Source organism: Gamsiella multidivaricata (assembly GCF_025024155.1).
Source record: "Gamsiella multidivaricata strain RSA 2152 chromosome Unknown BC939scaffold_45, whole genome shotgun sequence".
NCBI lineage: Eukaryota > Fungi > Mortierellomycota > Mortierellomycetes > Mortierellales > Mortierellaceae > Gamsiella > Gamsiella multidivaricata.
The window spans coordinates 247,043-259,377 of NW_026251753.1; the positions used below are offsets into that span (position 1 = coordinate 247,043).

General features: G+C 48.4%; 5 protein-coding genes across 5 annotated transcripts; all 5 read right to left on the minus strand.

The window, feature by feature from the left end:
• Positions 1–190: 190 nt before the first annotated feature.
• On the minus strand, positions 191–693 carry BC939DRAFT_455893 (uncharacterized protein). Its single transcript, XM_051556258.1, has one exon. The coding sequence runs from the start codon at positions 484–486 to the stop codon at positions 241–243; it is 246 nt and encodes an 81-aa protein (XP_051410832.1). The 5' UTR covers positions 487–693; the 3' UTR covers positions 191–240.
• A 2-nt stretch (positions 694–695) lies between these two features.
• On the minus strand, positions 696–2,578 carry BC939DRAFT_455895 (ClpP/crotonase-like domain-containing protein). The gene is made up of 7 exons (XM_051556259.1): positions 2,331–2,578; positions 2,080–2,182; positions 1,783–1,849; positions 1,438–1,661; positions 1,111–1,350; positions 930–997; positions 696–830 (listed from the first exon to the last, which is right to left on the minus strand). The coding sequence occupies exons 1-7, from the start codon at positions 2,494–2,496 to the stop codon at positions 781–783; spliced, it is 918 nt and encodes a 305-aa protein (XP_051410833.1). The 5' UTR covers positions 2,497–2,578; the 3' UTR covers positions 696–780.
• Positions 2,579–2,826: 248 nt separating this feature from the next.
• Positions 2,827–6,386, minus strand: BC939DRAFT_455896 (glycosyltransferase family 2 protein). The gene is made up of 7 exons (XM_051556260.1): positions 5,561–6,386; positions 5,210–5,458; positions 4,774–5,121; positions 4,203–4,679; positions 3,922–4,091; positions 3,549–3,821; positions 2,827–3,452 (listed from the first exon to the last, which is right to left on the minus strand). Exons 1-7 carry the CDS (start codon positions 6,104–6,106, stop codon positions 2,966–2,968), a joined length of 2,550 nt encoding a protein of 849 aa, XP_051410834.1. The 5' UTR covers positions 6,107–6,386; the 3' UTR covers positions 2,827–2,965.
• Positions 6,387–6,830: 444 nt separating this feature from the next.
• Positions 6,831–9,106, minus strand: BC939DRAFT_455901 (uncharacterized protein). The gene is made up of 8 exons (XM_051556261.1): positions 8,258–9,106; positions 8,077–8,170; positions 7,862–7,960; positions 7,732–7,776; positions 7,544–7,649; positions 7,357–7,442; positions 7,112–7,258; positions 6,831–7,007 (listed from the first exon to the last, which is right to left on the minus strand). The coding sequence occupies exons 1-8, from the start codon at positions 8,975–8,977 to the stop codon at positions 6,961–6,963; spliced, it is 1,344 nt and encodes a 447-aa protein (XP_051410835.1). The 5' UTR covers positions 8,978–9,106; the 3' UTR covers positions 6,831–6,960.
• Positions 9,107–9,240: 134 nt separating this feature from the next.
• Positions 9,241–12,160, minus strand: BC939DRAFT_455904 (ANTH domain-containing protein). The gene is made up of 8 exons (XM_051556262.1): positions 11,946–12,160; positions 11,667–11,755; positions 11,433–11,556; positions 11,134–11,333; positions 10,913–11,024; positions 10,649–10,800; positions 10,379–10,547; positions 9,241–10,300 (listed from the first exon to the last, which is right to left on the minus strand). The coding sequence occupies exons 1-8, from the start codon at positions 12,010–12,012 to the stop codon at positions 9,441–9,443; spliced, it is 1,773 nt and encodes a 590-aa protein (XP_051410836.1). The 5' UTR covers positions 12,013–12,160; the 3' UTR covers positions 9,241–9,440.
• Between the last annotated feature and the right edge of the window lie 175 nt (positions 12,161–12,335).

Here is a 12,335-nt window from a genome sequence, read left to right on the forward strand (position 1 = left end):
TGAGTTTTTGAAGCAGGAAGACGACAGGAGAAAAATGGTCTCCGTATCCACCCCATCTACCTTAAATCCTCTTCCTATAGTGGATTCAACGCAGCTGAATCGAAAGCCGACAATACCAACTTTGGCAACGGCGTCAGCAGATTTGTCCTCAGCTACAGCCATCCCAATGCATCCTCCCGGGATAGTATTTCGGAACTCGACAGGAAAAGCACCTAGTGGTCCTTCAAAAATCTACCCTATTCAGTCTCGTCCTCGACCGCGCGACCAAAAGCACCATCGACTGAGACGCCGTGGACGTGGAAAAGACAGCCCTTCTCTCAATCCGAATCTCCAAAACGGTGCGAACGAGGACGGGGACGACGACGAAGAGAAATCGAGTACAAGATCCACTTTGCAGAGCCATGATCGCCACAATCTACCTATGGGGCAGGGTACTGAAAAGGATACCAACAACAGGGGCGAAGATAAGAGCGAAAGGAAGACCATCTTGAGGATTATTCCTGGTGCTAGCCACTGTCAAGACATTCTGTACCAGTCCAGCGATCTAGAATCCGTGGAACTGCGAGAAGAGAGGCAGCATGTGCTGAAAACCTTTGTGCACTGGATCGAGCAAGATGTTCAGAGACTCCAGCTTATTCGGAAGCAGGAGCAGCGATTCACAAAAGGCATAAATTCACAAAATAGCGAATGCAGAATATAAACAAATATAAAAAACAGCTATATTTGTGTATGCATATTTCTGCCTATGCTGGTGTGAGGAGATGCTTGAGGTAGAAATATTTACTTGCCCTTGTAAACGGGCTTTCTCTTTTCGCGGAATGCAGCGAGACCTATGAATATGAGGGAGCAAGGATTTACTGTCAGAATTTCTGATACTCTCTGTGATCAAAACAAAGCGCAGTGCCTGCTATACTCTTTGCATTCATTACCTTCCAGACGGTCCTCAGAAGGCATGATTTGGGCGTAGCAAGCCTGCTCGTATTCCAATCCAGAATCACTGCAGGTATGAAAATAAGTGATGAAGAAAAAATGTGTCATAAGCATTGTTAGACTTCTCGCCGGGCCTCCGTTTGAACGCGTCTTGCACAGCAGACACTCTCATGAACTTACATCTCAAACTGGGTACCCTTGTCGATGGCGCTCTTAGCCATGCGGATGGCGAGAGGTCCCATAGGCAACATCTCGCGTGCAACCTCAAGAGCCTTGTTATATGCCGAATCCTCCTCGACAGCGTGGTTCAAAATGCCCATCTCCTTGGCAGCAGCAGAATTGAGGATCTTTGACGAGTAAATCAACTCCTTTGCTTTGGGGATTCCAATCAAGCGAGGCAAGCGCTGCGTACCGCCAGCGCTATATATTCAACCAGATTGAGGTCAACTATTAGACCACAGGAACAAAACAACACAAACGTTTCCAAGTTTGTTTCATCAAACGTACCCGGGAATAATGGCCAACTTGGTCTCGACGAGTCCAATCTTGACCTTCTTGTTACCTCCTCCAACACGCAAATCGCAGCAGAGGGCCATCTCCAAACCACCTCCGAGAGCAGCTCCATCAATGACGGCAATCGTGGGGATGGGCAGTGTCTCGAGCTCCCTGAAGCTATCTCTGAGGCCAGCCAAGAACTGCTTGACCTCCGTCAAGTTCATAGTCGAGCGTTCCTGTTTGTCCAATGAAATGAGAAAAGTGCACGTATCGTAGCGCATGTCGTACAGTTAATGTCAGATTTCTTGTCACTTCCTTCAAGATGGCGGTTCCTGACAGAGTTCTTTATTCGCTTACCCTCAGATCAGCGCCGGCGCAGAACGCACCCTCAACCAAACTCCTAATAACGACCACTCTAGCATCCCTATGTTATAGTGAACATCGCAAACATAATAGATTTTGGTGTTAGTTTGATGGCAAGAATACTTCAGGACCAACTGGTCTGCTACACGCTAAAGTAAACAGATTACTCCAACGCGCACATGTCACTGCGTGGACGCGTGTGTGAACGCTAGGCACGGACTCAATTGCTTTCGGAGAGAGAGTCTCTCAGTCTAGCCCATTCATATCCTTTTCTGTCAAGATGCAACTTACTGATCATAGCGGAGCTCATGGAGGGCATCACGGAACTCGCGCACGAACTTGCGCGACAAGGCATTGAAAGCCTTGGGGCGGTTAAAATTGACAACAGCGATACCTAGTGAGGGACGGATCCATCCGGTGTGAGTCGCTTTGCGTTTGCTGGATTGAATTGCTGAGTGGTCTTTCTTGCGCAAAGACGTCTGTCTTGCTGGTGCAAACCACCGTGGGAAAAATAGAAAATTCGAGCGGAGATCAGGGCTTACCGGTGTCGTCGCCAGTCAAACGCTCGATGAAGCATTCCTTTCCCTCTGGATGAGCAGCGGACTGCTGGGTCGTGGAGATGAATCGGATTCCTGATGAGGCTGAGGGAACAATTGATCTGTGCAGACGCTGGGGTTGGAAGCTGCGGGCGAGGAACGTGCGGAGCATGCTGGGGAAATCGGCTTTAGTAAGAGAGTGGAGAAGGGGAGAAAGAGTGGAGTGAGGAAATTGATGAGGCGCTCAAATTTAGCGGCTGTCTGCGATCGCATTGGCAGTAAGGGGCACAGAATTGCCAGGGCATCCACCAAAGCATGGCCGCCACGATGCGTTCCGGGGTGCTTCCCTGAGACATTTGGTCTCTCCATCCTTTTGCTGGCGCCATGGGATGGATACCAACAAACAAATTCATTCCTATCTGCAATCCTTCAGTGTCACCAGCTTACACTCTAAATTGTACGACTATTGATTGATCCGTCCTCGTCTCTGCAACATCTTTACGTGAAAATGAAATGATAATGATACATGGGTTGTAATATGTATATTAACTTAGTTGGTTGGATATAAACATGAATGAGTCTAGGACTCGGCGCGGAAGGATAAGAGGTAGACCATCCGTGTTGGGGTATCTAGGCGCTGTTTACCATCGCAGCTCGCCCGAGATCAATCTCAGGAAGATGTATGCCACACTTCCAACAAATCTGAACGCCGATAGGAACGCGACGGACCACAGCACAAACCCAAGATAGACCTTGGACCGTGCATCGTACGATCCGGACCTGTCGTCACCCTGGTATGTGATGAGACCCACAAGCACCACATTGCTGGCACACCATAACACAACCAGACGGGTACGGAAGGCTCGGTAATAGTCCTCCTGCTTTGTCTTTGCGTCGCGCTTACTGGGAGCCTCCTCCACACGCTCCAGAAGAGAATCAAGCGCAAGCTGATACCCTTCATTGATATCCTTTTCCTCCACGGGCACGCTGACAGTGACCTCTGCCGTCTTTGCATCCGATGTTGCCTTAACCACGCCGAGATCCATCTTTTCGATTGTATCACCCTTGGTTCCCCAACTGACATCGTGTGTATTACAGAACGCATAGACATTGAGAACATTCACGTAACTAGCAAGAGAAAGGCAATATACGTTAGCGCGATCACTCACCCCGCTTGCATTGTTTGCCAGCGCATGGTGGAAGCAATTCAGTTAAATGTCTTACCTGGGCACCATGCAAAGATACTGCACAAAACTCGTCAACATGTGCCATGGCTCAAGGTAGAGAAAAGATCCAACGAAATACAATCCATAGGTCGACGCCAGAGACAAGATCACAGTCCTGAAAGTTGCGTCGCCCAGCATGGCTGAAAAACTAGTTGCTCCTGCCTCAATTGCATGTTGAATTCCAAGCTTCGTCAACCAAATCGCGCAGAAGGTCATGTAAACCATCAAGAAGGCGAAAAAGACCATCGCCAACGTATAGAGCAGTTTTGATCTATGTAGCAACAAAGGTGGTAAATGTTGTTAGACAACTACAGCTTTCTCTGACAGGCCATAGCGCATGCATAACATGAGAGTAGTGAATCCTTGCTTACCCTGTGGGCCGGTTACCCATACTGAGCACGAACATGGTAATGACGAGAAACTGATACACGTATTTCAAAAAGACAAAAAGTCCCTTTGCCACACCGTTATCACCAAAGGGACTGTTTTCGGGCACTGTCAAGGAGTTGACGAGGATGTAGAATGTAAGGTAGATATTTGCCTAAATTAAAGAACGCAAACGGATGCCAAGTGCTGTTAATGATACCAATTCTGTATATTGCGCTTTGCGCTGACTTTCATCTTTGATTGCAAACAAGGGGTCCGAACTTACGATTGCGAACCAACTGAACAGAATGCTTAGGATATTGTAGACGAACTGTAGATGGAACAATATCTTGCGCCAGGACGCATGGTCGCTCTTGTAGATCTTCCTAAAATGGAAGATCGAGAAAAGGGCCACGAAGAAGGTACCGTTTAACCACCGACGACGTTGGCTGATCAGCTCCGGCACCGTATCCGGGACATCGGTCTCTGCCCAGGCTGCCTTGACATATCGCAGTGTCCAGGCGTAGTTCCGCTTGGCCACCAATTCGAAACACAGAATACGATCCTCCGCCAAGTACATGTTCGCATCAAAGATGCCCGAGTCCGCAGACGGCTTCTCGCCTTTGAAGTAGCTGACGAGTGGCCCCTCGTTCGGTGTTTCTGGCGCTGTCAATAGAGCACGGTATCTGTAGGCAGAAAAGGCTCCTGGGAGCACCTGAATGTATCCAATGACTGACTCTAGAGGCTTGTCCAGAATGTTATTCTATAAAGCATGGTACGAGAAGTGCGATTAGTTCAGCTGGTCTTCTGGTCCAGGCACTAAACAGCTATGCTCCATAAACTGGTACTTTTCTTACCATCTTGTACTCAAAATTCTGTGCGGCGACAAGAGGGTTTAACAGGTTCTTTGCACCAGAACCTTTGACTGGCTTGATCTCACCACACGCGCCAGCGACGTTCGAGTTGAGATCAAAGACCTTCCAGAGCTGATAGATCGATGTCGGTCCTGGTCTCGTTCCAACATCCAACAGAACGCAGACGCGGGGGTTGAGGACCGGCCCAAACGCGTTGAAGAACCAACGATGCGAGTTCAACTTCTTTGCATTCTGTTCCTTAAGACAAAATAAGATCTGGACGGGTGCATAATCACTCGTGTTTGACTCAACGATCTTCATGCTGGGGTCGATTGTAACCTGAGTCGTGTACTATAAAGAAGAAGAAACTAGTCAGTCGCTGTATTTCGCCCAAACTGATAGAGCAACCGTGGAGAGTGTTTAGGTCCATTGCGCTTACCTCGAACAGATGTGCCTGCACAGGTTCGCCGTTGACCTCTCTCTTGGCAATGCCCTCCTGGTAGACGCCCATGGATGAAAGATAGTTGTAGACCTTCGGGTTACACTTTAGGCGTCCATCTGCCACGATGCAAACCACGACCTTTTCCCATGTGCCTTCTCCCCACGTTTTGGAGTTGGTTCTCGACACCAGATGGCGAATGTTTTTGATAATTCCATGCATCGTTTGGGCGAAAAGAATTTCGTCTTCCTAAAACAGCGGTGTATTTTGTTGTATAAGGCACAACGAACAGTTAGTGCACATTCTAGACATTGTTATCCTTTCAGGCATTCCAATGACTATGGAACCTACGTTGTACATAGTAACCACGATAAACAGCTCCGTCTCTCTGTTCCACATAGCCTGGCGGAGAGTATAGTTCTCGTTCTTGAAGTCGTCCGGGTCGCAGGTGACGGCGCTGTATCTCATGAACTCCCACTCTTCGCCCTGTTGTTGCCGTTGATGCTTCAGGTAGTGAGACGGCACAGGACAGTCGAGGATGAGGTTTCCGTCTGTGAGCTGGACGTTCTTCTTGGTCTTGTATCGACGTTCCTGACGCTCAGGGACTTCGCCATATCGCATTGTCGAATGCGGAAGGAAGGGGGTCTCAACAGAGGAGTAGCCTGCGCTGTGTCCAAACCCTGGAGTAGCGCCTATGGGAGTCTCGACAGAGGAGTAAGCTGCGCTGTGTCCAAGCCCTGGAGTAGCGCCTATAGGAGTCTCGACAGAGGAGTAGGCTGCGCTATGTCCGAGCCCTGGGGTAGCCCCTCCTATGCCTGGTTCATATGTAGCATTGAATGGTTGGTGGTGTTGTTGCGGTGGATTATTAAAGTCCTGAAGTGGCATGTAGTGAGCCATGGCTGATATCTGTGTGTGAGCAGTAGCAGCAGTTGGGAGCAAGGGTCTCCTGGGTGTTACAACGACGGTTGTGAAACAGAGTGTGAGATGGTATTCCTTGATGGGATGAGGTGGAATTGATCAAGTGCGAGATTACAAGTGGGGTGCACGAGCTAGGAGGGACACGGGCAGCAGCTAATCGGGATGAAGAATGGAGAGAAAGAAAGAAAAAAGGTACGAGACACCACCAAAGGGAAAAGGAGTAGGGGCCCCTGATGACGCATCTTCGACTCTTTTCTTTCCGCTATTTTTGTGGGCATAGCCAAAAAAAAAAAAAAAAAACATGCTTATTTCTTCGACCGTGGCACATAAACAAACACACGAGGAAGGAAGGAGGGGAGGAAGAATAGCCATGGCATCATTTTTTGCGCACCAATAGAGGGTCCTCGCTGATCAATGCTATTCGTACCTCTCTCTATCCAGAGCCAGGGTCGTGTGGCCCCCCATTGTGGACTTGTACCTGCATGACAATATGTGTGAGTAGCATGAGGCGGGAAGTTCACGACCGGCGCCTTCTTTCCCGCCTTCTTTCAACTTTTATTTTCCTACTTTCCAGCCAAGACCCAGCATAGCCCAAGGAAATGATTTTGGAGTTCAGGTCGCAAGTTAAAAATAGCACAGCCACACATTTTTTTTTTAGAGTCGAGCAGCGCGATAAGGTATGCGTACGATGTCTAATGCGATTCGCATGGTGTATCTCGTTTATTGATTATTTTTTTTTCTCTTTGGTAAAGAACAGCGTTTACAAAAGTACAATACAGGCTTGTCATCCGGTAACTCGTTTTCATCAAAACACGACTATGCTCCCGGTTGCTTTATCTCTGGTGTGGCGCTGGCTGGGCATTCAAAGCGGTCTCGAGATCTATAGAATAGTACAATTGAAGCAAAGAAAAAAGTCTTGGCGTCAATATGCCGTACACTCAGTAGCTGCGCTTCCGAATTTAGACCCTGCCAAACGACCCTTACCATCCTCAAGAGTTGTGCGACGGCTGTTGGTTGAAGTCACGGCAGGTTCAATTGTGGGATCAGCTGTCGTCGAACTGTTCAGGTTGTAAGGTCTGTCAGGTAAGGGAGGAGTCGAACCGCTGAGTGGCGGGGTCACTCTGTGTCGGGCTATTGTAGGAAAGTGGAAATGCAAAATATGTACAACCGAGTCAGTAAAATGACTGTGGTAACAACCAAGGCCTCCTTTCACGCGATCCTTTCCATACCAAGAGGCTCATCCTCCTCAGTACGAGATCCAAACCGAATTGGCTCCAGGTTGCGATTCTCATTAGACCACTGGTCTCCTTGATTTCTACTCAGATAAAAATAAAATAAAAAAGCGCGATTAATAACTGCGCAGGCTCCACAGCCATGTATCAATCAGAGTCCTGCAGTCCTGCGCTTCTCATGTACCGATAGCTGTCGCTGTACTGGCCTTGGTTCGCGTTGTTTCTTTGCGTTGCCTCAGCTCTCGAGGCCTTGAATTGGTTGTACCATTCGGTAACCTTCTTCTTAGTAGCTTGAAAATAAAAGCGAATTAACTATCCATTCACTTCGGTCCTTACCATAATCCGGATATGAGTTATTATTGCCTCACTTACTGTCAGCAGCCACGTTGAATCGTTCCTTGATCTTGGGTAATTCCTCTATAGCACGAGATAAAAGTTCAAATATTAGTTTACGCGGAAATCGAAAGTGAGAAGATAGAAACAGGGCACAAAGCGTCCATACCATCCATGAGGTCCTTGATTTCCGTGGCAAATGATGGCCCTTCCTCATGCTGTTGCTGTTGCTGGTTCTGCTGATTACGAACGTTTTGGTTATCTCGGGCTATTAGCAACGGAGAATTATAGAGGGGAGCCTTGTCAGTTCTTTCGCATCAGAAAGAATGACGTCCAGTGTTGGTTACACCCTGCGACGGATGACGCAAAGCATAAACATCGTACCTCTATATTCGTCCATAGCGGCCAGTGTACGTGCAAAGTCCTCGTCTGCGCGCAATTGCTGCTCAGAGGTCGAGGTGGACGCCAAGAAAACGGGCTTGATAAACGGGCGACGAACCAAAGAGTTAGTTCAGAAGTCATTATGATACATTGCCAAGAAAAAAAGCTATTATCGTGCACTCACATCAATTTCGGTGCGCTGCCCCTGGTTATGGCCAAGATTCATGCCAGCCATCCCTTGAGACAAAGAATCAGGGTCCTGACGGCGAGGCAACGCAGGTGGGGCTCCTGAGGAGGGAGCAAGAGGTGTCACGGCAGCAACCGCAGGCGCAAGGGCTGGTGCGGACGCTGTCTGCTGCTGGCGCTCAGGCTGGAAATCGGGGTCTGAAATCTCCAGCAAGGCGTTGATACTCGCCTCGACATCCCCACGATGGCTCTCCAGCACGAATTCGCACACCTCTTTCTCAACTGTGGGGAATGCCTCGGTCAAAATGGCCAACTTGGCTTCCCTCTCAGAGGCAGGAGCAGTGACAGTCTGCAATGGCGCTGCTGTGGGCGCAACTGTGATAGGTGCCGTTGCTGTTGCTGTTGGCAGTGGCGCTACAACAGGAGCGGTGGTTCCTTCCTCTGTCGCAGTGACCGTGGCAGGAGCGGCCAGGTGAGGTTCAAGCTCGTCGCTAGCAACATTATCTGCGCGGAATTGATCTTCAGCTGTTGTCTGAGGGGATCCTGGGGGTTTTTTGTTGGCAGTATCAGGCGAGGCCGGAGCACCCAAGTTAGTCCCACTTGTTGCAGCAGTGGCGGTGGTTGTCGAGGCAATTGGGGGCTCGTTGTCGATATTGAGGTCGGAGGGAGGGTGTGCCTCAGTCTCTGTAAGGTTCATGTCCTTGTCGGCGGCTGACATGACTAGGTTTGGAGGATGGTAGATGTCGATGGGGTTCAAGAGTCAAAAGTTGATTGCGTAGTGAGAAGTTGATGCAAGAAACGTTCATAGGGCGAGTTCTCGTTTTATCGCGATGCCAAGCAAGACGCGGTCTCCTTGCACGAGAACAATTGTTGGATGGCTCTCAAATATGAAAACACACCCAAATCATTATGTCTGCACGCACTTCGAGCTCAAAAACGAGCATACTTAAACCGCCTTTTCATCTCCATAATAAAAAGATGCGCGGGTCAATGTTCTTTATGTCTATTGTGTTTAATGAACTCGCAGATGAATATGGATATTCTTTGTCATCGTCTCAACGAAAGTGTGGTGATCGTTCAATTGCCTGGTTTGAACGGCGGTCCAAAACGGCAAAGCACTATTAATTACAAAACTCTTCAAGGACATAACAAACAGCAGCGTGTAATATTGTTTGAATTCTCTACATGAAGGATGAAGAGCTGGCTTGATGTCCAAATGGCGACTGCTGCTGCTGTTGCTGCTGGCCCCATGGGCTTCCATTGGCGCCCGTTGCTTGGCTACCCATCATGTTGATGCCGTTGTTACTGCCAAAAGTGTTGTTCATACCGCCCATCATATCCATACCACCGCCCATGTTGCTGTTGTTCATACCCATCATGCCAGTCGACTGCGTTGGTACTTTGCCAAAGTTGGGCGAGAATGGGTTGAGTGGGTTCGTGGAAGGCGCAAAGGGATTGGTATTTCCCGTTGGTTGTGAAGAAAGACTGGGCATAGCGTTGAATTGTGTCGACCCCGTCATCATGGGCAGCGAGGGTGTCAAGGCCGACCCCATTGCCGAAGGCCCAAGACGGAAAGGGTTTCCCGTACTCTGAGGAGCAATACTGCCCATGCCACCATTGTTCATGCCCCCATTGCCCATGATATCCATCATACTGCCGTTATTGCTCATATTGTTCTGGTATAGACCCGTTTGTTGCTGACCCATCGAAAAAGGGTTGGTATTGAATCCAGTGGGCTGTGCAGCCAGCATATCTGACTGGAATTGGGATCCAGGCATGCCTGTCAATTGATTTTGAAGCATCATATTCTGTTGTGCTTGCATCTGCTGCATCTGGAGAAGCTGTTGCTGTTGCTGCAGCTGTAGCTGGAATTGCTGAAAGTCGTTTCCTCCGGTCATCATCTGAGCCTGGAACGTGTTGGGATTTTGCTGGATAATTGTCTCCTCGTTATCAATACTGGAGAAAAAGTCGATGATATCCTTCTTGGTGCTGAGTCTCTTAGATTCCTCTGTTGTCTTCTTAGGAGACCATGTATCATCATCTACAAGTAGGAAAACACGAGATTAGTTACATGAAAACTATTTTTACAGTATCAACTTGAAACACTTAGTCAACATACCATTGCCAGGCTTGCCGCCTCTCACGGGTTCTGATGATTTTGATGCAGCGGGCTTGGCAGTCGGTTTGCTTGATGAAGACTCCTTTGGTTTCGAAGCGGACTTTTGTTCCTCCTCAAAGTCTGGACTGTTCAAGTGTTCTTCCAAATTTCTGACCAGCGATAGTGGTGCCTGTAAATGAATTACATAAAATCAAATCAAGTCAAGGGTTAGGGATCGAACGATTCGCATATGATGTGTTAGATATCCTTCGTAAGCCCCACGAGACGTACATGCTTGAGCTGAGGGATGGTGATGTGAATGACGCCTTCCATACGCTTGGCAACACTGAAATACTCCATCGATTTTGTGGTTTGCTCTGCAAAGATCTTGTAAATCTTCAGTCCTAGACGCGCCTGATCTTTGGTCATTTCAAAGTAGTGTTCTATTACACATCGGCAATATGGATCCAGCAAACCAGTCAGTTTTTGTACATGGTTTCTGCCTCATCTTCATCCATTTTTCTTACGAAGCAATTCCTGGGACAAAACACATACGCAAGATGTTGATAACGCCCTCATTCATCGCCTGAAAAAGTCGCAGTAGATCCTGTACGAGCAATGCGAAGGCTCCAATCGTCACCTCGTTACTCAGCTCGTCCACATAAAACTGGTTCGAATAAGCAGTTAAGAGGCTCTTGGTTAGTGCAAGATCATGATATAGCTAATGGCGCCATCTCATGACATCACGTATGTAACGACAACATTCGCATTCTTACCTTGCAGGCCAAGAGGGCGCTGATCTGCTTCTGGAGGCATGCTACATGATGCAACAGGCCCTTGGACAAGGGCAATGTTCTCAGATAGCCATCACGCCCTTGAACTCCTGTCCTGACCGGATCCCGTTGGAGTTCGCCGTACACATGAACTTTTTCAATGAGATACGCAGCATAGGTTCTGATTGTGGCCGAATGCCCGCCTATTTCGAATGAAAAGCGTAACAGCCATTGTCAGAACTATATTCTCCAGATATGTTCTGCCATCCACTAATAAAGCAGAGCATAGGTTGATAACGTACTATTGGCGCCGCCCTTGTACGCAGCCGAAAGAATTCCGCGCTGAGAAGCACAAAAGCTCAACACATCGTTTCCGGCTTCAGAGCGAGTGAGCAAGTGTACGACCAATAAAGACTTAAAAGAAATCTGGATGATCGGAGTAATCAGAAGCAATCAGGTTTTCTTTGTTAGACATCAAAACCTTCTTGTACAGATATTAACAAGCCGGGATGATTGTTATAAGAAGGGTGACCTACAGTCCATGTATTGCTGGACAGCCTTGGTTGAAGTGCATTCATAATAAGCATGATGTTGTGCATTGACGAGGTTGCCCCGAACAGCAATGCTATGTATGATAAATTGAACAAACGAAGGATTGCGCGTTAGTTGACACCGATAATGGGAGAAGAAGTCCTCACCCTGCAGTTCTCCTAGAAGCTGTCTACTATGATATTCAAACGTTCTCCGTGAGTCCGTGGAGCCGGCTATCAGCATTCGGCGAGTCTGCGATGCCTCGATAGTGCAGCGCTACTTACTGTCGAGGTATTTCTGCTTCGGATACATGCACTTGGGCTTAGTAGCCCCGACAACTGCCTTCTCCATGGTTGGCTGGGTTTCTGTTCTGAAGGCGAGTAAGGGTAAGTAGCGTGTGAGTAGAGTGGGATTGGGTCGTCTGTAGGGGGAGGTGATGTACGATGGGCAGGCGGGTTGCTGCTGGTAGGGATGGGAGAGTGTAAAGGGTGGAAGTTCTTCCAGCACGGTCTATTTTTTCACTTGTTGCAGGCTCTCCTTTGCACACTCAAAGCCCACAAATGTTCGCGCTCTTTATTACAGTGCACTCAAAATGAAAATAAGTGGGCTAAATTTTGAGTGGGCCTGCAGGAAGTGCACCCCCAAAAGTAATCGTTATTTCCCGGCGCTGCTTG